General features: G+C 38.5%; 1 protein-coding gene across 2 annotated transcripts in view; it reads left to right on the forward strand.

Annotated features, from left to right (window-relative positions):
- The window catches only part of TTPA (alpha tocopherol transfer protein), a 46,362-nt gene that overhangs the window by 15,595 nt on the left and 4,629 nt on the right, over window positions 1-26,138 (forward strand). For both annotated transcript variants that reach the window (XR_010090742.1, XM_063451362.1), the window contains exons 2-4: window positions 18,057-18,210; window positions 20,437-20,630; window positions 21,296-21,406. Coding sequence is in view for 1 of the 2 variants with exons in the window: in XM_063451362.1 (XP_063307432.1) it covers window positions 18,057-18,210; window positions 20,437-20,630; window positions 21,296-21,406 (459 nt within the window). In the remaining variant the exon portion in view is untranslated. The remainder of the gene's footprint in view (window positions 1-18,056; window positions 18,211-20,436; window positions 20,631-21,295; window positions 21,407-26,138) is intronic.

Genomic DNA, 26,138 nt, shown 5'->3' on the forward strand with positions numbered 1-26,138 from the left:
CATCCCAGGGAGTCCCCCTGCTCCCGTTCCGGCCCTCCTGGGCCATGTGATTGCGAGGTCCTTGCAAGGACAACATAACGACAAGTACTAAGGCAACGCTTATCACCATAGTAGACGACTGTAAACCCCCCAACTGATGAATCAATCTATAATATGGCTGCTAATACAGGGAGCACGTGCCATGCAGAGACTATTGCAGACTATTGCATATTAGATTAGTTATAAAAATCGAAGTTATATATATATATATATATATATATATATATATATATATATATATATATATAAATATGTCTTCATTTGGATTATTTTATGGTTTGTGAAACTGGCTTCTTTGCATTACTAAAAAAGCAAAGAACACAAAGTTCAATGTCTCTGCGTGTACACCTGTACAAACTGCCCCGAGGTTACCCAAGGGGATAGTGCCAGATGCCACTCAGAGATTGATGTACCAATTTGAGACTCCAGATGTCTCGGGAAGGGGCTTACCCCGAATATACAAAAAACCAAACTAACCGCATATCTGGAAATATCTATAGCGGTAGTGTCTAATATAACAGTATATACTGTTATATTAGACACTACCGCTATAGATATTTCCAGATATGCGGTTAGTCTCAAGCTATCTCTGAGTCTGACCACATTTTGCATTTTGTTGTTTGGTTCTTTGCATTACTGAATAGAGTACATGCATGTGCTGGTCAACGACGAGCCCAAAGAACGTGACGGCCAATGCGTTATACGCAATGCAACCACCCTTATTCTTCAAATTATAAATACCCAATCTAAAGTCACTGTGATAATTTGCCTTGAACTATACTTATAATGCATGACCATTCTGTCTTACTGCATCTTCATTGTATACTTTGTTGTATGACCATTGTACAAGAAGCCTACATGTTAACATGGTGTAATGCATTATGTTTTTTTCTGCGAATAAAAACCTCTTTTTTATTGTGTCTACAGCTGATTAAATAGAGGACTGGGCTTATTATGATCATGGCTCCTTACTGAGTTACAGAAGACGTGCTCAATATGCTAAACATGGAGTAACCATTGAAAATTAACAAATATTTTACATTACCCCAATTCCACATGCTCTGTTATTTTTTGTAACTGAATCACAATTATCAGTTAGTTAGTTATTGGAAGTCATTTTTATTTAGCTAACACATAAGATGGTTTTAGTTATATATGTATTTATTCATATACATTTTAGAATGTTTGTGCATTAGGTTTTTAAATTGTGACTTAAAACAGCAATACTTATATAGTCAGCACATGAGTAGGGAAAGCATTCTGTATTTATTGTGGAGCATCTGTCTGAACCTTGTGATGTGATGATCTTTTACCCACTATGTTATTGGAATCGTTTATTTTTTTTATTTTTTTCTGATTTAAAAATCCAGGTTTTTGAAAATGTATATTCTTCGGCTTTTAAACTCATTTTAGATCAATGGAAGTATAGAATTGTGTTGCAATTCTATTTTCATGAAATTTGTGCCAAGCGATATATAGAGAATAATTTCAAGGACAAACAAAATACTGGAATGGATTCTAATTAATCAGGGATGTGGAAATTGTATTGCCTGATGCCGAGTACATGCAATTTCGAACGCTTGGCAGAGGTTTGCAGATAACCTCTGCCGTGCGGCCCAGTGCTCTCTAGTGAGTCAGAGTGCCTGCTGCTGGATGTTCCAATCATATACGTTGGCACACTCAATGTGAAGGAGTGATAACTGAGGTCTGCATCAGCTAGTAGTGTGGACTTCACGGTCCGCCACCAGACCACCAAGGATCCAGGATCCCCACTTGAACATCAGGAGTGTCTACAAAGAGTACCACCACAGACATCACAAACAAGCCAGCACACTTAGACTTACGCATTACATACAATTCACAATGCATGACATACAGTCAGCACGCACAAGTCCTATACAGCCAGCACACTCACACGTACATATTACATTCAGCCAGCACACACACACACATCACATACAGTCCGCACGCTTACAAAATAAATGACCTCACATACAGCCACACAGATCACATGCAGCCAACACACAGATGATACACAGATTGCTCACACCAAACACAGTCAGCATTTAACAAGCACACTGTGACAAAGCAAGAGACTAAGGGTGGGCATAGAGTTAGACACGCTGGTTAAGTCACAAAACTTAAAATTTTTGCAAAATAAATCCAATTTTGCAAAACTGAGGCAAAAATAGCCATGTGTTGACTATAGCAGAGTTAGAGAACTTTTCCAGTTCAACTTTTTTTGCCTCCATTTTTCCATTTCCATTTAATTTGTTAAATAGTCCTATTGATACTCAGGGCTCCTGGCAGATGTCCCAATCTGTCTAATTGACATTGTCTTGTTTTGACGGAACAGTAGATCGGGCAATTAATTTAGGTAGTGTATTTTACTATCCACACCTCTGTACATACATACACGTTGAATATTGAATAGTTGGCTAAATGTTCACATTAACCCAATCAGCTTCCCTGTCACTGCTCCCCATCACATAGTGACAGTGATTGTCCCTTACGTAGAGAATGTTTTCTCTTATGTTCTTTTGTATATCCAAAAAGTGTATGGGGAAGAAAACAACAATATTTCAATATTGTCTGAAAATAAAATCATAAATGTAGAGTTGATTAGCTTGCCTCAGGCTTAGAAAGAAAATGAACCACATAGAAATTTGAACCAATTTGATTCAAGCCAGCTATATAACTGTATCATATTCAATTAGGCTACCTTTCCTTTTAGCGCGAGAGAGATGCCAACAAAGGAAAAACATTTTATCAAATTCGGGAATGTTGTGATTAATGTTTAATAAACATACATGTTGTAATCTTGGCTATTACATCTTTTTTGATTTACGTATTCTGTGTTGAGCAAAAAGATTATGTATAGATGAAGTATAATCTCTACTTTGATATTCTTTTTCCATTTTTTTCAACATGGCTTTACTCTTAGTTAATCGTACCAGTATTTTGCTTTCTTTTCTATGTATTTTGTTTTTGATAAATAAAACACAAGAGTTGAAGCAGCTTTTAAGAATTAATTTTAGTAAAATCTGATAATTGATAACAAATCTAAGTGCTAAACTGTCTCTTTATAATGTAGTGTACACCTTTAAGAAAACTCTTTACTTGTGAGATCGGCAGTTACTCTTGTTTAGCTGAATAGGAGGACATGTTTTGAGCACATATAGTACATATGTTTTACAAATATTGGGAAATTGAAAAAGTACACTGTGTGCCTCATGAAATAATAACTGAAAATATGGGACAGTTGGCAGGCACTTAGGTGGTTCAGAGTTTGATATTGTGGTCACTGTCTAAATAACCTAACCTTTATAACAGTCTGACTTCATTTGTATTGTAAGAAGTTCTTGAGTCTGTGTGAAAGTCACAGTGCATTAAGTTTGAGTAAATAACGGTCACTAGATAGCTAAACCTTTCTACAATAAACAGTTCACAGATGAGACTTTTTTTTCAGTAAGGAATGTTCAGTCATAAAATGTGCAGAGATATCTTTGGCATCATCTATGGATCAGCACATACAAACATGTTCTTTGGCCACCTTCCTTAAAACATTAACCACAAAGCATACATCATGCGGAGTGAGCACAGATCAGTTTACCTAGTACTCGTTTCATCAAAGATTGAGAAACTGATTATTCTTAGCTTTTCATACTCCAAGAAAAACATACATTGTAAATGTAGAGCGAGGTAGTGGGGTATTTCATTCTGAATACATTTAAAACTAAAGCCTGCAGAGGCAATACCCTGACACCATAGGCACTTTGCTAAGCTGACGTTGTTATAGTACATAGTGTTCAGGGACGGAATGAGAATGCAAAGCAGCCCTGGAAAAAATGTATGCCAGCTCTATAAGTCATTGTGCTACGGTAGTGTTTGTGTGTGTATGGATGTATGTGTGTATATATATATATATATATATATATATATATATATATATATATATATACATACACACAAACACTACTGTGGCACAATGACTTATGGGGCTGGCATACATTTCTTTCCATTATATATATTATTATTATATATATAAAATCTATGTTTATGAATTAGAATTACTCACATCTGGGGTAGCAAGACATAGCCATATTTTAAATGTGTCAGGGTTTCTTTGCTGTTTTAAACAGCAACCCTTCCTGTTTCAGTGACTGGGTTTTCAGCTGTAATTACTATCAGCTCCTTCAGTATGTTTCCACGGTTACTCACCTGAGAGTAGTAATCAACCCTGCTGCTAATCAGTTCACCCTATTTAACCCCTTAACGCCGTTACGACGTTCCATGCCGTCCCGCATTAAATGGGCTTTAAAGCCGTTGCGACGGCATGGAACGTCGTAACGGCTTTGAGCCCCAGGAGATGAGTTGTACTCACCTCCGCCGCGATCCTCTTCTGGGGGGCTGCCTGACAGCCCATGGCAGCCCCCCTCCGGCAAATGAGGCCCCCGGGGGCCATGTGATCGCTCTCAAAGAGCGATCACATGGCCCCCTATAGCTAGCTATGGATCTGCCAGCAGGGGGACTGTCTGAAATATCAGACATTCCCCCTGCTGGTGGGAAAGTAAAAATAAATAAATTAAACAAGTGTAAAAATAAATTAAATATATTTATATATATATATATATATATATATATATATATAATATGTATATATATTATATATATATAATATATATACATATTATATATATGTAACGTCTTACAAAGTGTATTTTAATACTAATATAAGTATATATATTAATATTAAAATACACTTAGAATGACGTTACATATATATAATATGTATATATATTATATATATATAATAGATGTACATATATATATATTATATATAATTACGTATAATTAAAATAATAAATAAATAAAATAATAAAATAAATAAATAAAATATTGAAACAAAATGTAATATAAATTATATATGCATATTAATATATATATATATATATATATATATCGGTAACAAAATACACTTAGAATGACATTCTATATATATCTATCTATATATAAAATACAAATAACCGCAAATATATATATATAGATAAATACATATAATTACATAAAAGATTACATTAGTATACACGTAGAATAAAAAAAACCTATAAATGCATATATATTAAAATTCTACGTGTATGTTTAAATAATCTTTTAACATAATTATGTTATTTGATTAATTAAAATTTGATTGACATGCCTGACAACACAAGGAGAAAGTGCAGAGAATTTAATTCGCAAGCACTATATTTGACCCTGTAACTCTCCAAGACACCATAAAACCTATACATAGGGGGTACTGTTTTACTCGGGAGACTTCGCTGAACTCAAATATTAGTGTTTCAAACTGGTAAATTGTATTACAACGATGATATTTTAAGTAAAAGTGACGTTTTTACGAACGGCACTTTTATGGTCTATATTATTGTTGTAATATGTTTTACGGTTTTAAAACACTAATATTTGTGTTTAGTGAAGTCTCCCGAGAATAACAGTACCCCCCATGTACAGGTTTTATGGTGTTTTGGAAAGTTAGAGAGTCACATATAAGGCTTGCATTAAATTTTTTTCACATTGAAATTTGCCAGATTGGTTATGTTGCCTTTGAGAGCGTATAGTAGCCCAGGAATGAGAATTACTCCCATGATGGCATACCATTGCAAAAGTAGACAACCCAAGGTATTGCAAGTGGGGTGTGTCCAGTCTTTCTTATTAGCCACTTAGTCACAAACACTGGCCAAATATTTGTTTTTTGCTTTTTTTCACACAAACTTTGGCCAGTGTTTGTGACTAAGTGGCTACTAAAAATGACTAAACATACCCCACTTTCAATACCTTGGCTTGTCTACTTTTTCAAGTGCTATGCCATTATGGGGGTAATTCTCATTCCTGGGCTACCACACCGTCTCAAAGGTAACATTACTAATCTGGAAAATTTCAATTTAAAAATTGGAATGTTCTATATTTGACCCTGTAACTTTCCAAAACAACATAAAACCTGTTAATGGGTGGTACTGTTGTACTCGTGAGACATCGCTGATTACAAATATGTGCATTTTTTTGCAGTAAAACCTAACAGTGTTATGACATTCACAGTTAAAATGTCAGACGGAAATGCAAATTTTAAAAAAAATCTTATTTTCTCAATTTTTTTTTATTTTATTCATAATAAATTATGTTCCATATATGAATAGTTAATGATAGATTAAAGCCCTGTTTCTCCTGAACAAAATGATATATAATAAGTGTGGGTGCATATAATTTGAAAGAGGGGAACTACGGGTGAACAGACATATAGCGCAAATTCCAGTTTTTGTTTACGTTTTGTTTTGATCAGAACGTGCACTATTGACTCCGTCCTGAAGGGGTTAAGCAGCAAATCCCAGACCCTCCTTGCCCTTGCGTGGTTTCCTGTTCCCCAGAAGTCTCCTTGTTCCTGTGTTTCCTGTTTGTTCCTGGTTCCTTACTCCGGCCTTGTTCCTGACTCCGCTGCTCTCCGTGCTCCTGATCCTGGCTTGTCTGACTACCCGCTCTGGTGACTGACCACTGCTTGATTCCTGGACTTTGCTTTTGGTTATTTATTTGTTATTTATTAATAAAGGTGTTTTTGCATCTAGTTCTGTCTCTGTCTGGTTCCTGGTCCCTGACAAAATGTTTGAAAGGGATATTTAACATTATCACTTTATTATTGGTATGTACCTTTTTTAATTATAAATATTAGTAATTCAGGGTAAAAAATTAATTAAACAGTAAGCATACTCACATGCAGGCACAGCAAATCTCATTGACACACGCACACAAGTTCACTAGTACACAGGCTCACAGACAGCCAATATCACTGACACACACAAAATCATTGACAAACACAGACAAGCTTACAGGTACACACACACTTAGTACAGACAAACTCTCTGACACACACATACATGCTCACTGACATACATGCTCACTGCAGACATGCTCAATGACACATACATACATGCTTACTACAGACATGCTCACTGATACACACATACATGCTTACTACAGACATACTCACTGACACACATACATGCTCACTGCAGACATGCACACTGACACACGAATACATGCTTACTACAGACATGCTCACTGACACACATACATGCTCACTGCAGACATGCACACTGACACACACATACATGCTTACTACAGACATGCTCACTGACACTTACATACATGCTCACTGCAGACATGCACACTGACACACACAAACATGCTTACTACAGACATGCTCACTGACACTTACATACATGCTTACTACAGTCAAGCACACTGACACACACACACATACAAAAGATCACTCTCACTCACTAGCTGCAGTGTATTTGAAGCCTACCTGGCATTGCAGGCTGGTGCTGTGGAAGCCCTGGCTGGAAGGTGAGGACTCTATTTCCTGGCCTCTTCCTGCCCTGAGGTCAGCAGCTTGAGTTCAGAGGCAGGGCTTGCAATCAGGGACGGATTTTTAGTGCCAGAATGCTCCCTCCCTGCTTGCCCCCCCACCCGGCCGCTGCATTGGCCGCACCGGCCCCAAGATACTCCCTCCATAATTCTCTCGGACACTCATAGTCTGAGGGGAAAATTACGATATGGTATTAGTAATAGGTATTAGGGCTCTCTCCCCGGCCCCAAGTGCTGCGGCCCACCGGGAAATTGCTCGGTATCCTGGTGGACCAGACAGGCCCTGGTCCCTGTTTAGGGGTCTATAGTGCCTTGTGTGCTGTTCTAGTGAAGCTGGGTTCCCCAGAATATACTGAATGCTTAGAAATACGCTGAAAATGATGAGAAATATCAGATTGGTGGGGTACAGTGATTTTTGATTACTTCACCAAAGGCACTGTCAATTGGAGCTTGAATATAGGTAAAAATATAAATTCTTTATTTAAGAATTTGGAAGTCAGAAAAGAGACAAAATGGTGATTTCAGAGTATTCCCTTAATGGACAGCTCATAAATGCCAATTGTATTTGCCTTCAGGGCCATTACCGATAGCCAATTAAGAAATCAATACTAGTCACTCATAGGTATCTAGGGAGTTGTAACGGTAGTAACTAGAAAGTATAACAATTTTGACAATAAGTTTTTAAGTATAAAAATAAGATATTATCACAGACTCATTTTTTTACATTGCTTAACCCCTTAAGGACCAAACTTCTGGGACCATTGAAGGGTGCCCCCACCCTCAGGGTCCCACTCCCGCCCGGCTCTGGAAAGGGGAAAGTGTTTAAAACTTACCTTTTTCCAGCGGTGGGCGGAGAGCTCTCCTCCTCCGATCCTCCTCTTCTCCTCCCCGTCGGCTGAATGCGCACGCGCGGCAAGAGCTGCGCGCGCATTCAGCCGGTCACATAGGAAAGCATTCATAATGCTTTCCTATGGACGCTTGCATGCTCTCACTGTGATTTTCACAGTGAGAATCACGCAAGCGCCTCTAGCAAGCGCCTCTAGCAAGCGCCTCAGCAACCTGGGATGGGGGGTGGGAGGGAGAGGGGACCTCCAGTGCCAAGAAAATGGTTTGTTTTCCTGGCACTGGAGAGTCCCTTAAAACTTTTTCTACATACTCACACTCAAACAGTCTGATGCAATACGTACTCCAACACACTTTCGGTGCTATTATTTTAAGCATTAATTAAAACTCACCAACTTACTTACTTTCAGTTGTGGTAATGGGATATCATCATTGGCAATATAGCGAAAAGGGCAGGAAAAAAAAAAAACCTTTTAGTAATTAACTTACATGTTACATTTGCTCCCTCACCACATACCAGAAGAATGCATTTCTCATACAGTGGTACCTCGGTTTACGAATTCAATGCGTTCTCTGGGACGTTTCTTATTGCGTAAAATTTGTAAACCGAAACGCTGTTTCCCATAGGAATGCATTAAAAAACCAATTAATCCGTTGGCATGGAAACCAACCCACAATGCAGAACACACAGTAAAAGGCATGCTAATCATGAAGCTCAGCATCCCTACCTTTCCACCGCTTGAGAAATGCACCAAAAAAGTCCCCAAACCACTGCAAAAAATTTCCAGAATGGCTCCAAAACTCGATGCAAATACCGCTCCAACACCTCCACACTCTATGCCACGTGCTAGCCACAGACTCCAGCATGAAGGGGGGCGGCGCTATAAACCTCCCAGCTGCAATGCATCCTGGGGAAACGTGCTTTGTATTGCGAAAAAAAAAATGTAAGCCGAGGCATTATTTTCAATAGATTTTCATTTGTAAACCGAAAATTATGTTAACCGAGGCATTTGTAAACCAAGGGACCACTGTAGATAGGAAAATACCCTAAACAAAGGTGTGTCCTTCAGAAAGGAATTCTTCAGTCTCTTCCTATTATATTGAGACAGATCGCTAATGTGTTTACAAAAGTAACTATTTGATGTCCTTCCAAACACAAATGTATGCAATACATAAAGTAACCCAGGAGCAAGCATTTACCTCACATACCAAATGCATCTCCTTGCTTTAAATGGGCACTCTATGCACTATAATCACTGCTCCCTGTCACAGGTGCCTGATCCCAGGGCCCTATTTAGCCTTGTACTGCAGAGAGCCCCAGTTGGAGTTTTTCCCCAATCAAGTGGGTTAATCTTATAAGAGCAGACATAATGTAACTAAACCCCCATTATTTTTGCCTAGATTAGGTGTTTTTAAAAAAAACAAATAATATCTTTAAACATTGAAGTTGCTGTTTAGTGGATAGGTGAGTGTGTTGGATCTTGTGTATTATATATATATATATATATAGTGTAGATTGGATTAGCCGTATTAGTCCAGTAGCCAAAATGCCAAATTACCAGAGTATTGCAGATTCCATCCCCATCACACCAAACAAGGTATCATCTACAGCCAGGCTATCAGATATCACCACATTTGCTCTGACACAAAAGAGAGAGATTAGCACCTGAGTAGACTGTCAGAATCATTTAGGCAAAAGGGCTACAAGTAAAGGACAATATCTAAAAAAATAAAATCTGCCCTAAAAACACCACGGGAAAGGCTCCTACAATACAAAGAAAAGGAAAACAAAACATGAATCCCTCCAGTAGTTACATACAACTCAGCTCTAGAAGGAATACGTAAAATTATTGAAGAGCTACAACCATTAATTTGAGTGGACCCACACTCAAAGAAATATTTCCTGAACCCCCCATACTGGCATTCAAACAACCGCCTAACCTGAGAGAGATTGGGACGCAGCAAATTGACCACAGAACAGGAGCTCACAAAGAATGGCACTGTACAATGCAACAAATCACTCTGCAAAGTGTGCCAACATATATGTGACAATAACACAGCCAGACACAATAACAAATCATACAACATTAAGGGATCATATTTGTGCACATCTGTGAATGTGGTGTACATGAGACAGTGTACAATGTGTGACAAATGTTTCTACATTGGAGAAACTGGCCTTAAGCTGCATCTCAGAATGAATCTACACAGACACTCAATAAAGAACCACAAGGAAAATGGATAGTGTACCCCTGTAGGTCATCACTTCACCCAGACTGGTCACTCCATCCAAAACCTCAGGATTAAAGTTCTCAAAAGGGAATTTCAAAAACTCTCATGAACAAAAGACATTGGAGGTGAAAATGATCACACATTTCAACACCAAAAATGAAGGACTTAACCCCTTCAGGACGGAGTCAATAGTGCACGTTCTGATCAAAACAAAACGTAAACAAAAACTGGTATTTGCGCTATATGTCTGTTCACCCGTAGTTCCCATCTTTCATATTAAATGCACCCACACGTATTATATATCATTTTGTTCAGGAGAAACAGGGCTTTCATTCCATATCAAATATTTATATATGAAACCTAATTTATTATGAATACAATTAAAAAAACTGTGAGAAATGTTACATTTTTTTAAAAAATTTGTAGTTCCGCCTCACATTTTAGCTGTAAATGTCATAATACTGTTAGGTTTTACTGCAAAAAAATGCACATATTTGTAATCAGCGATGTCTCACGAGTACAACAGTACCCCCCATTAACAGGTTTTATGGTGTTTTGGAAAGTTACAGGGTTAAATATAGAACGTTCCATTTTTAAATTGAAATTTGCCAGATTAGTAATGTTACCTTTGAGACGGTGTGGTAGCCCAGGAATGAGAATTACCCCCATAATGGCATACCATGTGAAAAAGTAGACAACCCAAGGTATTGAACGTGGGGTATGTTTAGTCTTTGTTAGTAGCCACTTAGTCACAAACACTGGCCAAAGTTAGCGTTCATATTTGTTTTTGTGTGAAAAAAGCAAAAAACTAATATTTGGCCAGTGTTTGTGACTAAGTGGCTACTAAAAATGACTGGACATACCCCATTTGCAATACCTTGGGTTGTCTACTTTTGCAAATGGTATGCCATCATGGGGGTAATTCTTATTCCTGGGCTACCATACGGTCTCAAAGGCAACATAACTAATCTGGCAAATTTCAATGTGAAAAAAATGAAATGCAAGCCTTATATGTGACTCTCTAACTTTCCAAAACACCATAAAACCTGTACATGGGGGGTACTGTTATTCTCGGGAGACTTCACTAAACACAAATATTAGTGTTTTAAAACAGTAAAACATATTAGTACGATAATATAGTCCATAAAAGTGCCGTTTGTTTGTAAAAAATGCAAAAAACTTCACTTTTACTTAAAATATCATTGTTGTAATATAATTTACCAGTTTTAAACAGTAATATTTGAGTTCAGCGAAGTCTCCTGAGTTAAACAGTACCCCCTATGTACAGGTTTTATGATGTCTTGGAGAGTTACAGGGTCAAATATAGTGCTTGCGAATTAAATTCTCTGCACTTTCTCCCTGTGTTGTCAGGCATGTCAATCAAATTTTAATTAATCAAATGACATAATTATGTTAAAAGATTACTTAAATATACACATAGAATTTTAATATATATGCATTTATAGGTATTTAAATTCTACGTGTATACTAATGTAATCTATTATGTAATTATATGTATTTATCTCTCTATATATATTTGCGGTTATTTGTATTTTATATATAGATAGATATATATAGAATGTCATTCTAAGTGTATTTTGTTACCAATATATATTTTTTAATAACAAAATACAGTTAGAATAAAATTACATATGAATATATAATTTATTTTAAATTTTGTTTCAATATTTTATTTATTTATTTAATAATTTTATTTATTTATTATTGTAATTATATGTATATATATATAATATATGTGTATATATCTATTATATATATAATATATATACATATTATATATATGTAACGTCACTCTAAGTGTATTTTAATACTAATATATATATACTAATATTACTATTAAAATACATTACGCATGACGTTACATATATATAATATGTATATATATTATATATATAATATATATACATATATTATATATATATAAATGCATTTATTTTAATTTTACACATGTCTAATTATTTTTTTTAATTCTTCCCACCAGCAGGGGGACTGTCTGATATTTCAGACAGCCCCCCTGCAGGCAGATCCACAGCCAGCTATAGGGGGCCATGTGATCGCTCTTTGAGAGCGATCACATGGCCCCCGGGGGCATGATTTGCCGTGGGGGGGCTGCCTGGGCTCTGAGGCAGCCCCCCAGAAGAGGATCGCGGCGGAGGTGAGTACCGCCGGACCTCCTGGGCTGCAAGCCGTGACGGCGTTCTATGCCGCCGCAACGGCTTTAAAGCCCTTTAAAGCCGCGACGGCATAGAACGCCATAACGGCGTTAAGGGGTTAATGTAGATTCTGACTTTCTCACACACTACCAAAACGTTACATAAACACACATCTTTTTTTTTTTTTTTAATTCTTTATTTTTGAGTGCAGTTTTAGATATACATTTCAGCATTTTCACATAGCTTTATAGATAAAATAACAATATGTCGTCTAGCGTCATCGCAGATTACTGCACTTTTTTTTGTTTTTAGTATACGAGTAATATTAAATTACAAACAGGCATATTGGCAAACAAAGTATTAAAAATTAACATATTGAGCTAGGCAGGCTTACGGTTAGTACTGTTACGTGTAAAGAGTTAAGAACATGTTAAAATAATTGTATAGTGAGAGTTTAAATATCCCAGTTTTGTCTGGAGAGCGTTAACACATAATAACAGCCATAGATTAGTTTAAACTGAGAAGATTATTATGATTATAAAGGTAAGTACCTGAAGTGGTTAGCAGGTTTAGGCATACATGTTAGAAGAGGCTGAAACATGGAAGGATCTAGCCGCATGTTGTCATTTGTTTGTTTTGGGTTAACTGAGCTAGGCAAGCTTACGGTTAGTACTGTTGCGTGTAAAGAGTTAAGAACATTTTAAAACAATTTTAAAGTGAAAGGTTATATATCACTGTTTTGTCTAGAGAACATGAAAACTTAATAACAGTTATAGATTAGGTTAAACCTGTACTGAGGAAATTATTATAATTATAGCTGCTGGTATGTCCCCGTTCGTTATAAGGCAAGATATGTTTGGTAGGTAAAACAACGAGAAAGAGAAGATACGTAAGGTCTACGTCTTGCTGCTCATATCAACGGTCCAGACATATGAGCCAGCTAAAAATGAAAAGGGTAAGGTCCAAATATGGACCTTAATCTAAGAGTACAAAAAACGGCTAAAGGAAAAAACCTCTCAACTGAAAAAAGGACTCCACTAAAAAGTCCCTTTAATTGCAGTGAAAAAAGAAAGTATCAGATAAAATCCAAAAAATATTTCAGGAGTGGTATACCTTTAAATGGATATATAGCAGAAATAAACAGACATCAAAATAGCTAGTAAGAATAGATAATAAAACAATATGTGGAGATGTGTTAAACTACATAATATTGTTATCAAGTATAAAGTGTCTCTATATAGATACAATAGTATCTTTCAAATGAAAGTTCACAACAGTCCGTTTTTTGTAAGCTATTACAGCTATTTCCAGTTATAGACAGTTATAGACAAAATATGAGCCAGCTAGTCTTATCAGGTGAGTCTCTGGATGCCAAGCAGAAAAAATGAAAAAATAGAAAATAATAAGAATAATAAGAAGAAATAAAAACAGTTTCAGTGTAACCGTCTTGAGTTTGACCCCTTGGTGCAGCTGGGGCAGGGACACAGGGTTGCCAGGGAGTAATAGGGTTTTTGTTGATGTCGGGGGTCCTCGGTGTATGCTATCTTGCCGCCGGTTTCTTGTCATGTCATGTCGGTCCTATTACAGGGCACTCCTGCAGTTGTCCGGATGACACTGGGTCGCGGGTTATTTGCTGTGTCCCTACTGAAACCAGGTGGGTGTGCCGTACCTCCGACAGGTGAGCGTCTCTGTGCATTTATGTCGTAATTGCAGAGTAGGCATCCGGCGTGGAGCTTTGGGGGGTAAATGGGGTGATCCGATCTGGGTCCCAGGTGTGGGTGCGGTTAGGGGAGCTGTTGCTGTCCTTAGTGGCCACACTAGCCGGGGACAGCAGGTCTTGTGGTAGTTCCAGGAGCCGGAGGAAGGCCGGGGCGTCCCGGATGTCCTGAATGCTGTGCAGGTTTGATCCCTTTTGGACCACCAGTGTCCTGGGGGCTCGCCATCTGTAGTCGATCTTGCGGGCTCGCAGGATTAAGGTAAGCGGCCGCAGCGATCTACGCCAGGCAAGGGTGCCACTGGACAGGTCTGGGAATAGTGAGAGGTCCATGTTGTCGAAGCGGAAGGGGGTCCTGCCTCGGAGGGCAGTCAGGATCGCCGCCTTGTGTCCGCCATTTTGGAGGGTCATAATGACATGTCTCGAGGCCGCGGTTGGAGCGTTGGTGGGTTTAGGGACTCTGAAGACCCTTTCCGGGGTGATTGTTGAGTTCTGGCTGCGTGGTAAGATTTCTTGTAGCATGCGCTCCGTTAATTTAGGTAATTCGGCCTCTGTGATGTCCTCTCGGACTCCCCTGATTTTAATATTGGAGGCCCGTCTGGCGTCCTCAAGCGCCGCAAGGCGGTGGTCATATTGCCGGGCCTGTAGTTCCAGGGCTTGTACAGAGTGTTGTATAGTAGCGACACTCTGTGCCTGTGATAGTGAGGAGCTCTCCAGTTTGGAGATGCGGCCCGTCAGGCCTTTCAGGTCAGCGCGGAGCGCCGCGACCTCCTCGTGGAAGCTGCGTTTCAGGTCCGCCATTAGTGTCTTCATGATCGCTATGGTGATCGGCTCTGTATCCGTCCCTCTACCGCATTGTTGTACCTGTTGTGGTGGATTGGGGGGTTGTCCCCTCTCCTCCTCGTCGGACATATCCTCGGAGAAGTCCGAGCACCCACCGTGCTGAGCCGCCATGCTTGCTTCGGAGGCCCCACGCACCTGCCTCCATAGGTCTCCTATTGTTTGTCCCGATATGGGCTTGTGCGGTATCATTTTCTTCCCCTTTCTCCCCTTAATGATTTTGGGGTGATTGCCAGATAGTTGGGGCGTTGAGGGGGGGAATTTCAAGCGTTTTTCCCCTGTTTCAGCTCGGAGCTCCCTTAGGATGCGTCCGTTCACTTCAGCGTTCAAGCTCCGCCCCCCATAAACACACATCTTAATGTCTGATATAGTTCTTATTCAATATTCTCACTTCACCTTTATTGAATCAATGTATATACATGCATATATGCAGCTATTTCCTTGCATGCCCTGCTCTGCTGTTTTCTAGTTTTTTTTTTCTTCTTCTTTTCAACCTGCTTATTGACTCTCCTCTGTTTATTTACTTTTTCTTGCTATTCTCAGCCAACCTGCACCTTTTACTTTCAGGCACATCTTCTGCTGCCTATAACACCCCACTCACCCGCCCCCCTCCCTCTCCTTCTCTAACATCAGTTGTTTTAAGTGTTAAACTCTATCAAATTTATCAGTATTGCTTCAGACCTGAAGAAGAGAGGAAAACTCTTGAAAGTTTGTCTTTGAAGTATTATGTTCATCCAATAAAAAGGTATCATTGCATACTACAATGCTCTGGTATTTTGGCAATATATATATATATATATATATATATATATATATATATATATATATATATATATATAGTTAATTCATTGCTAAACACAAATACACACACCAGTCAATCTCACTTTAACAGTGCTGTCACTGCTGCAAGGGATTCTGGGTAGGTGTATGCAAAGAACCACATTTTTGCTTCATAATTCCACTTTATACATGGATTCCACATATATGTAAAGAATTCATAGTGTAATAAGCTGAGCAATCTGCCTGGGAAGCTCTTATAATCAAGTAAATCAGGACGTTTAATGTAACTTGTGGAGGGATATGAGGGCGTATAACAGAAAGTAGGTGTGTAATACTGACCCTCCATCTATTGATCCAATTTTAAGTTGGTAGACTAAACTACTTATCCGTATCCAATCCACAGCGTAGTGGTAGTATGCTGTAAGGCTAAAGAATTTGGCACATGAAAACTAGGGGTGAGGCTTTAGGAAGGGGTCCCAAACTATTTTTAGGCTTGAAGACTGAATTAAGGCAAAAAAGTACCCAACCACTAAACAACACAACAGCAAATAGCAAACCTACTAAACAGTGTGCCCTCTACAAACACCAATACAATAGTATGAATACAAAAGAGAAGTAGGGATGCAAAATGAAAGATAAGCAATTCTAAGGTGCAGATATAAAAATATATACAACCTTGTAATGATGAAGTAAGCGATATCTATATAGAAATAAATAAATCGCATATAGTGTATTACAGAACCAAAATGTTATAACACGCAAGGTGATTGTGGTAACTCACAAGATTATAATGTAAAACAGGCCCATCATCCTCAGTCAGGCAGGATCTTCAGTATATGAAGTAAAAAGATTCTTCTATAGACTTGGAATAAAAGAGACCAAATGATAGTGCAGACAGAAATTATATAGAATTAATTTAATATACAAATGCACTTACAAAAGGATCCAAGTAAAACAGCATAAAAACCACACTCAGGTGGTATCAACAGCATCAAAGTAAGTCCCCAAGTGATGTAATCCGACGCGTTTCGTCTAGTCGACTTCCTCAGGGATTAATCATAATCCCTGAGGAAGTCGACTAGACGAAACGCGTCGGATTACATCACTTGGGGACTTACTTTGATGCTGTTGATACCACCTGAGTGTGGTTTTTATGCTGTTTTACTTGGATCCTTTTGTAAGTGCATTTGTATATTAAATCTATTCTATATAATTTCTGTCTGCACTATCATTTGGTCTCTTTTATTCCAAGTCTATAGAAGAATCTGTTTACTTCATATACTGAAGATCCTGCCTGACTGAGGTTGAAGACTGAATGCTATAATTTTGGCCTTGATTCAGTAGTAGATTTGGCAACAGGTCTGTAGGATTCTAAAAGTGTGTAGTCCCACACCCAGGGTATACAAGAAAAGGTTTTATTCAAAGTATGGGGTTGCCGGGGTATGCCTAATATAGATTAATAGATTGGTGAGTGTGGGAGTAAGTTTGGAAAATTAAGCTGGAAAGAAGTCTGGCCCTGGGAATTATTGTTTTCCACTGTCTTAATAGCCACAAATATATGCTCATGTGAAGATTAAATGTGAGTAATTGAGATAAATTGAGAATTTCATTACTTTGGAATTTATCATCAGGTATTCTGGTAAACAAATAATTATAAAAAGCACAAAAGGTGTGATTGATTTCATGAGGTCTATGGAGATCCCTGAGGATCTAATGAGTAATGCCAGCAATACTGTGCCTAAAATGTTGGCCATTGGAGCCTGTAACCTTCCAATTTTGTTTTCCATGTGAAAGAGTAAGATATCATATGATATGATGACATAAACAAAGACGTCACTTAGGATGCACCTAGATACTTTATTTATTTTTTCCATCTTTTGGGATATGTGTGAAGGCTACCTGAAGTTATTCTGCTCAAGTGAACCTATGTTAATCTGACTTTTTTTCATTTCTTGTTTGTTTGTATGCTAAGAATCAATGTGCTACTGTTAAATCTCTGTCAATGTATATTTCAGCTTCTTAACAACTACCACAAATGGAGGAAAGAATGTCCAGAAATCAGTGCAGACTTGCGTCCTTCTCCTCTCCTAAACCTCTACCATGCTGGCTACCATGGGGTCTTAAGGTCAAGAGATGCTTATGGAAGCAAAGTTCTAATTTACAGGATCGGTAAGAAATATATGACTGACTCAAAGTTATTCTGACAAATCCACACAAAATTAGCTTAATTCATCTGAACACACACATTAGTACATTTAGGAGAACCTCAAAGGAAAACAATGACATGGCTGCACTAGCATCTGTATAAAAAAGGTTATAAAAAGTGCATGTCAATTTCAGTATCTAGCTATAGTATATTTATTCTCTTATTTTCCACATTTTCAAGAATGTAGTTCATGGAATTGCATCCACTGCATCATGACTAGATATAACCTATTAATTTATAGCAATTGCATTAAAACACTGCACACTGTATGTATGAATTACTCTGGTTTTCTTAACTAATGCGATCTTGTTTTTGTGGATGGCTAGTCCACTTAATCTTTTTAACCTTTTAAATTGTTAACCATTAGAAAATGAAACTGGATACAAGGTGAGCTTGCTTCTGAGATGTGCCTTATTGCCTGGAATGTGGTGGCAAACATCTGCTTTTTAGGTGGCAGTTAGTGGTATTTTACCCTTAAGACTCCCTGCCATTTTTGCTTTGATGTGAACATTTGGGTTTGAAGTGTCCCCATGTGAATAAGTTTGCCGTCTTTGAGAAAAATACAATATTTGCAGGTCACACAGCAGTAGACTTGTGCATTCGGTTTCAAATAAATCGCAATTCGTCTGAATTTCTGCCGATTGGTGATTCATCCGAATTCAGCAACTCCGACACTACATACTAACATATCACGAAACAAATGAAAAGGATGAGCTATTATCTTTTTTTTCTTGTGATTTGAAGTACCACTTAAAAATAAAAAAAAAAAGACAATTGTGGTCAATGACCCTCATATTAATATGAGAGAGGTATAACATTTCCCCCTATACCATAACACGGTGGGACTTGTCTTCTAAAACCTGAGCAGCCAGATATTACTGCCCAGTCACTAGAAAGGCTACTGCCTATGTGTGTTGGTATAGAGTGGTGGACAAAGCCATGTCCCCCCCCCCCTTTTTATTATTAATAGCAGCGTTGGAATATAATAGCTTTTTATTTCGTCTTTTGGGGGCTGAAAAAAAAGATTTAAAGGATCACTATAGGGTCAGGAACACCCCCTGGGCCCCTCATGCCTCCATAAATATAGTAAAAATCTTACTGTATTCAAGCCTGAAGCTGTAAATCTGCATGCTGTTAGACTCAGAAAAACAAGCAGTCTGCTGACATGTGGTAGCCTGATCCAATCACAGTGCTTCCCCATAGGATTGGTTGAGACTGATAAAGAGGCAGATCAGGGGACGAGCCAGCATGATTCAAACACAGCCCTGGCCAATCAGCACCTCCTCATAGAGATTAATTGAATCAATGAATCTCTATGAGGAAAGTTCAGTGTCTGCATGCAGAGGGAGGAGATACTGAATCACAGGTTGCTGTGCACAGTGCTGCTCTATGCTTTGCTGACAGCAGATCTGAGTGGATGGAGACATATTATGCCTCCATCAACTCCGAAGTCCCTCTGGTTCACTCTGATTGACTGCAATTGGAGGTGTTCCTAACTTTCAATATAAACACTGTATTTTCTCAGAAAATACAGTGTTTACACGAGAAAGGCTGCAGGGAGCTATAGTTCTCACCTGAACAACCTCATTAAGCTGAAGTTGTTCGGGTGACTATAGTGTCCCTTTAAGAAAAAAGCAGACTTCTGTAGTTTAAGCGTGACATTTATTTAAAGGTATTAGATTTATTGCTCCCCTCCTCACACTATTAGTAGGGAAAGTGGGTACGTAGAACCATTGACAGGTCAACCCCTCAGTATTAGAAACCCAATGGCTAGATGTTATTACAGTGAGCAGTCACTGGCTTCATATCTCCCTTATAATATTATTTCCTTTAAAGTTATACATCTTAATCAAATCATAGTTCTGTATCAGGTATTCTTTATCCAAATCAGGGGTAAGCAACCCATGACACTCCAGGTGTTGTGGACTACATCACCTGTTCCTTTCAGCATTATGGCTGTAAAAGCATTGTGGCAGATGTAGTCCAAAACACCCGTGGTGCCGAATTTTGACTACAACCGATCTAGAGTCTGATAAAAACCTTAATGATATCGTAATATGATGCAATGTGCAGAATATTGTTCGAGTGATACAATACATTAAATATATTATTTTTAATTCACATTAGTTACATGTTTAATTTGAATTCATCAGTCTTTAATCTTACTTTTTTTTTATTTATTTTTTCAGAGCATTGGGACCCAAAAGAGTTTAGTGCGTATGAAGTGTTTCGAATAAGTCTCATAACTTCTGAGCTTATAGTGAAGGAGGCGGAGACGCAGATGAATGGAATTAAAGCTATATTCGATCTTCAAGGGTGGAGATTTCTGCATGCATTTCAGATCACACCAGCTATTGCCAAAAAGATTGCTGCTGTCATGACAGTAGGTTTACCATAGTTTGCTTATGTACAACTTTATGTGTCATTTGTGCTTAAAGGAACACTATAGCATTCCGAATACAAATCTGTATTCCTAAGGCTATAGTATTCAGTTACTTACATAGATTACATCACCGTGACGAATAAACACAAAAGCACATTGCATTCCATCTATTTTTTTGACAAAACAATAATAAATACACCAAAGGCAAATCATAGCGTATGCTTCACCGTGACAAAATAACGCGGGAAACCTGGTAAAAACGGTTAACTGTAGATGTGGCGTCACAGTGGCAAACAGGATAAAAAGATCCCAAAACATTGTAGAATCTGTTAATTTACACATAAAAAAGCAAGCAGGCAGAATCCATTGGCTAAAAGATTATACGACCTTTAAGAATATATAACAAAGCTCTGCTACTAAACCTGGGTACATTTTTAATATATCTCTCAAACATTATTATTGACTTATAGCAAAGGTGACACAGCAAATGTCCTGCTATTTAAAGTTTAATAACGTTTATTATCCTTTCAAGAAATCTTCAACCATTATTCCTACAACAATTGCAACCCCATTATTAGAAGCATTCACAACTACACTAATATACACCTTTGCTCTGTGAATCACATGCACCATTCTGATCGTATTATATGTGTGCTTGCCTCTAGGACTCATTTCCTCTGAAGGTTCGTGGAATACACCTTATAAATGAGCCTTTGTTCTTCTCTCCAGTCTTTGCATTAATCAGGCCATTTCTACCAGAAAAAATAAAGCAACGGGTGAGTGAACCAAAGAAAAAGCACAAAGGAAATAGAAAACGCCATAAATGCTTTTTGTTTTATTAGTGCATTGTTGATTTAGAGAGATTATACATTGCGAACTTATTTACAATTATTGGATTTCCATTCTCTGCATCAAAGGTCTATCACATAATCCAGATCGCATTTCTGCACTGACCTACATAAGGCACCAAGCAGAAATAATGATTTCATTTTCTTTATGGAGGAGATAAATAGTTCATAAACCAAATGCAATGTGATTATTTTCATATACTTTATGAATTTATAGTCATGGGAAAAAATAAAGTACACCCTCCTTTGAATGATATGTTTTTACATTTCAGAACATAACAACAGTCATCTGTTCCATAGCAGCTCATATAATTAGGTAAATAAAAACTCAGATGAACAACAATGCATGACATATTATACCATGTCATGATTTATTTAACAAAAATAAAGGCAAAATGGAGAAGCCAGGTGTGAAAAATGAAGTACCGTATATACTCGAGTATAAGCCGACCCGAATATAAGCCGAGGCCCCTAATTTTAGCCCCAAAAAATGGGAAAACTTATTGACTCGAGTATAAGACTAGGGTGGGAAATGCAGCAGCTACTGGTAAATTCTAAATAAAATTAGATCCTAAAAAAATTATGTTAATTGAATATTTATTTACAGTGTGTGTATATAATGAATGCAGTGTGTGTGTATGAATGCAGTGTGTGTATGAGTGCAGTGTGTGTATGAGTGCAGTGTGTGTGTATGAGTGCAGTGTGTGTGTGTATGAGTGCAGTGTGTGTGCGTATGAGTGCAGTGTGTGTATGAGTGCAGTGTGTGTGTATGAATGCAGTGTGTGTATGAATGCAGTGTGTGTATGAGTGCAGTGTGTGTGTGTATGAGTGCAGTGTGTGTATGAGTGCAGTGTGTGTGTATGAGTGCAGTGTGTGTGTATGAATGCAGTGTGTGTGTATGAATGCAGTGTGTGTGTGTTGCAGAGCCTTGGTGGGGGGTGGGCATTTTTATTATTATTTTTTATTTTATTATTATTTTATTTTATTATTATTATTTTTTTTTTTCGTCCCCCCTCCCTGCTTGTTAGCTGGCCAGGGAGGGGGGCTCTCACTCCCTGATGGTCCAGTGGCATTGGCAGTTCAGTGGAGATGGGCTGGCAGAGAGCGCTTACCTCTCCTGCAGCTCCTGTCCGCTCCCTTCTCCTCCGCGCCGGTCCGGTCAGCTCCCCTGTCAGCTCCCAGTGTAAGTCTTGCGGCCGCACTATGACCCCGCGGCTCTCGCGAGACTTACACTGGGAGATGACAGGGGAGCTGACCGGACCGGCGCGGAGGAGAAGGGAGCTGACAGGAGCTGCAGGAGAGGTAAGTAAACGCACACAGCCCCTTGTCTGTATTATGGCAATGTAAATTGCCATAATACAGACATTGACTCGAGTATAAGTCGAGTTGGGGTTTTTCAGCACAAAAAATGTGCTGAAAAACTCGACTTATACTCGAGTATATATGGTACACCCCTAATGCTTTTATAGGAATTAAGAGACTAGGTAGCAGACAGGTGCAGCTAATCAAATGCCATTGATTAATTGGTCATCCATAGGTGTGACCACCTCTACAAAAGCCAAAGTTTTAGCAGTTTGCTGGTCTGGAGTTTTCAGGTGTGTGGTAACACAGTGCCGAGGAGTTAAGACATCAGCAATGATCTTATCAAACTGGGAAGGTCAGTAAGGTAATTTCAAAACAATTTAAAGTCTATCATTCGACATTGAGAAAGTGGAAAACATTCAAGACAGTTGCCAATCTTCCCAGGAGTGGACGTCCAAGCAAATTCACCTTCAGGTCAGACCGTGCACTGCTCAAAGAAATTGTTCATTTCAGACTCTACAGGCCTCGTTAGTATGTTAATTGTTGAAGATCATGACAGTACAATTAGAAAAAGAACAACAATGGCTTGTTTGGAAGTGTTGCAAAGAGAAAGACTTCTCTCTAAAAAGACCATGGCGGCAAGGTTTGCAAAGTTGCATCTGACCAAACCACAAGAATTCTGGAATATTGGCCTTTGGACAGATGAGACCAAAGTGGGGATGTTTGGCCAAAATGCACTGCAGCACGTTATGATTTGGGCTTGTTTTGCAGCCACAGGACTTGGGAACCTTGCAGTAATTGAGTCAACCATGAACTCATCTGTATACTAAAGTATTCTAGAGCCAAATGTGAGACCATCTGTCCGACTGCTAAAGTTTTGCCAAAATTAGGCCATCAACAGGACAATGATCCCAAGCACAACAGCATATATACAACAGAATGACTGAAAAAGAAAAGAATCAAGGTGTTACAAAGGCCCAGTCAAAGTCCAGACCTCAACTCGATTGAAATGCTGTGGTGGGACCTTAAGAGAGCTGTGCATAAACAAATGTCAGCAAACCTCAATGAACTGATGCAGCGTTGTAAAGAAGAGTGGGCCAAATTTCTCCACAACAATGTGAGAGACTTATAAAGTCATACAGGAAATAACAACTAAGTTATTGCTGCTAAAGGTGGTTCTACAAGCTATTGAATCATAAGATTCGTTTTTCACACATGGCTTCTCTATTTTGGCTTTATGTTTGTTAAATGAATCATGACACGGTGTAATATTTCATGTGTTGTTATTCATCTGAGGTTGTATTTACCAGTTTAAGACCTGCTAAGAAACAGATGATTGTTATTATGTCCTGATATATAAAACCAAAGAATTCAAAGAGGATGTACTTTCTTTTCCCCATGGGTATTTTCTTTTATCATACTTATTAACCCTTAAAGGGACTCTCCAGGTAGAGTACTTTACTCACCTGGTTCCAGCGCCGGGAGCCTCGTGAAGCCGCGCCCCCTATTTCGTCAAAATGACGAAATAGGCGGGCGCGAGCAGGGACCAATCAGACGCTTCCATTTGGAAGCGTCATTGCTCCCTTGTGCGCGGCTTTGCCGCGCATGCGCACATACATAATAGGGCGGCATTCAATAGTGCGGCCGCAAGCTGACTGACAGCTCAGCTCGCGGTCTTTGCCCGCCCCCTCTCCTCTGCACACGTCTGACGTGTACAGGGCCTTTTTAGGGCCCTACATGATAGGAAGTCCCTCTGGTGGCAGTCTGAGTGACGGCCACTGGAGGTATTCCTATCAATCAATGTAAACACTGTATTTTCTCTGAAAATACAGTGTTTACATTAGATTGCCTGCAGGGAGCTATAGATCTCACCTGAACAAATACATTAAGCTGTAGTTGTTCAGGTGATTAAAGTGTCCCTTTAATAGGGAACACATGGGGGTAAGCGGAAGCATTGTAACATTAATAAGTATGTAGGGATGTAGAAAAACACCCCTCTCTACCTCATTTTGTTTGCCTGAAGCTGAAGGAAGCAAGGTGAATTGTTAGTGTTGGACCCATCTAAGCAATTTGCCTTGACATGGCAGGTGGACTTACACCTAGTGGCCATTGGAGTGAAACAAGAAAAAAAAACTCCCTTTATTTAAATATGCATAGGGATTTGAAATAGTGTGTAGGCAACGCTTTTATTTGGTTTGTATTGTATGTATTTGGGCTAATGTGTAATATGGTAATTGCTGCCGCCCAGGAGTAGTGGGAGTCTGAGAGCAGGACTTTATTTTTGTGTATTTAATTCTACTTTGTTTACGCAAAACTACTCTCTGTCCCTCTCATACTTTTGCAATGAAAAGTTTTGTGTGTGAATTTAGAGCAAGCTAAAGTATTGAGGTGATAAAGACTCCCATGGCACTGAAGGGGTTAATCCCTTACCTTTTTTCCAGCGCCGGGCTCCCTCGCTCTGGGACTCTCCTCCCTCTGCGCGCTCATTGAGCCAGTCCATAGGAAAGCATTCTCAATGGCGTCTTCTCACTGATGGCGTCTTCTCTCTGAAACTGCTATGTTTACAGCAAAAAGGGTTAAACCTTGCTGGACCTGGCACCCAGACCACTTCATTAACCCCTTCAGGACCGGCCTGTTTTTGCGATGTTTGTACGTTAAGGACCAGAGCAGTTTTAACACTTTTGTGGTGTTTGTGTTTAGCTGTAATTTTCCGCTCTCTCATTTACGGTTCCCATACAAGTTATATATTGTTTTTTTCAAGACAAGAAGGGCTTTCTTTACATACCAGTATTTATATTATGTCATATATTGTATTTAAAAAAAAATAATGAAATATGGTGAAAAATAAAAAAAAAACATGTTTTTGGACTTTTACTTGAAAAATCTTTTACTTATCTACAAAAGCTAATGAAAAAAACTGCTAAATAGATTCAAAATTTTGTCCCGAGTTTAAAAACACCCAGTGTTTACATGCTTTATTGCTTTTTTTTGCAAGTTATAGGCCTATAAATACAAGTAGGAAATTGCTGTTTCAATATATACATATTTTAAATGTATCAATAGTGACATTGTTACACCGTTATCTGTCATAAATCCCCGAAACACACCTAACATGTACATATTTTTTAAAGTAGACAACCCAGGGTATTTAAAATGGGGTATGTCCAGTCTTTTTTAGTAGCCACCTAGTCACAAACACTGGCCAAAGTTAGCATTTATATTTGTTTGTGTGTTAAAAATGCAAAAACCGCTAACTTTGGCCGGTGTTTGTGACTAAGTGGCTACTAAAAAAGGCTGAACATACCCCATTTGCAATACCTTGGGTTGTCTTCTTTTGTAAATGGTATGCCATCATGGG

The sequence above is a fragment of the Pelobates fuscus genome, chromosome 4 (assembly GCF_036172605.1).
Source record: "Pelobates fuscus isolate aPelFus1 chromosome 4, aPelFus1.pri, whole genome shotgun sequence".
NCBI classification, from domain to species: Eukaryota; Metazoa; Chordata; class Amphibia; order Anura; family Pelobatidae; genus Pelobates; species Pelobates fuscus.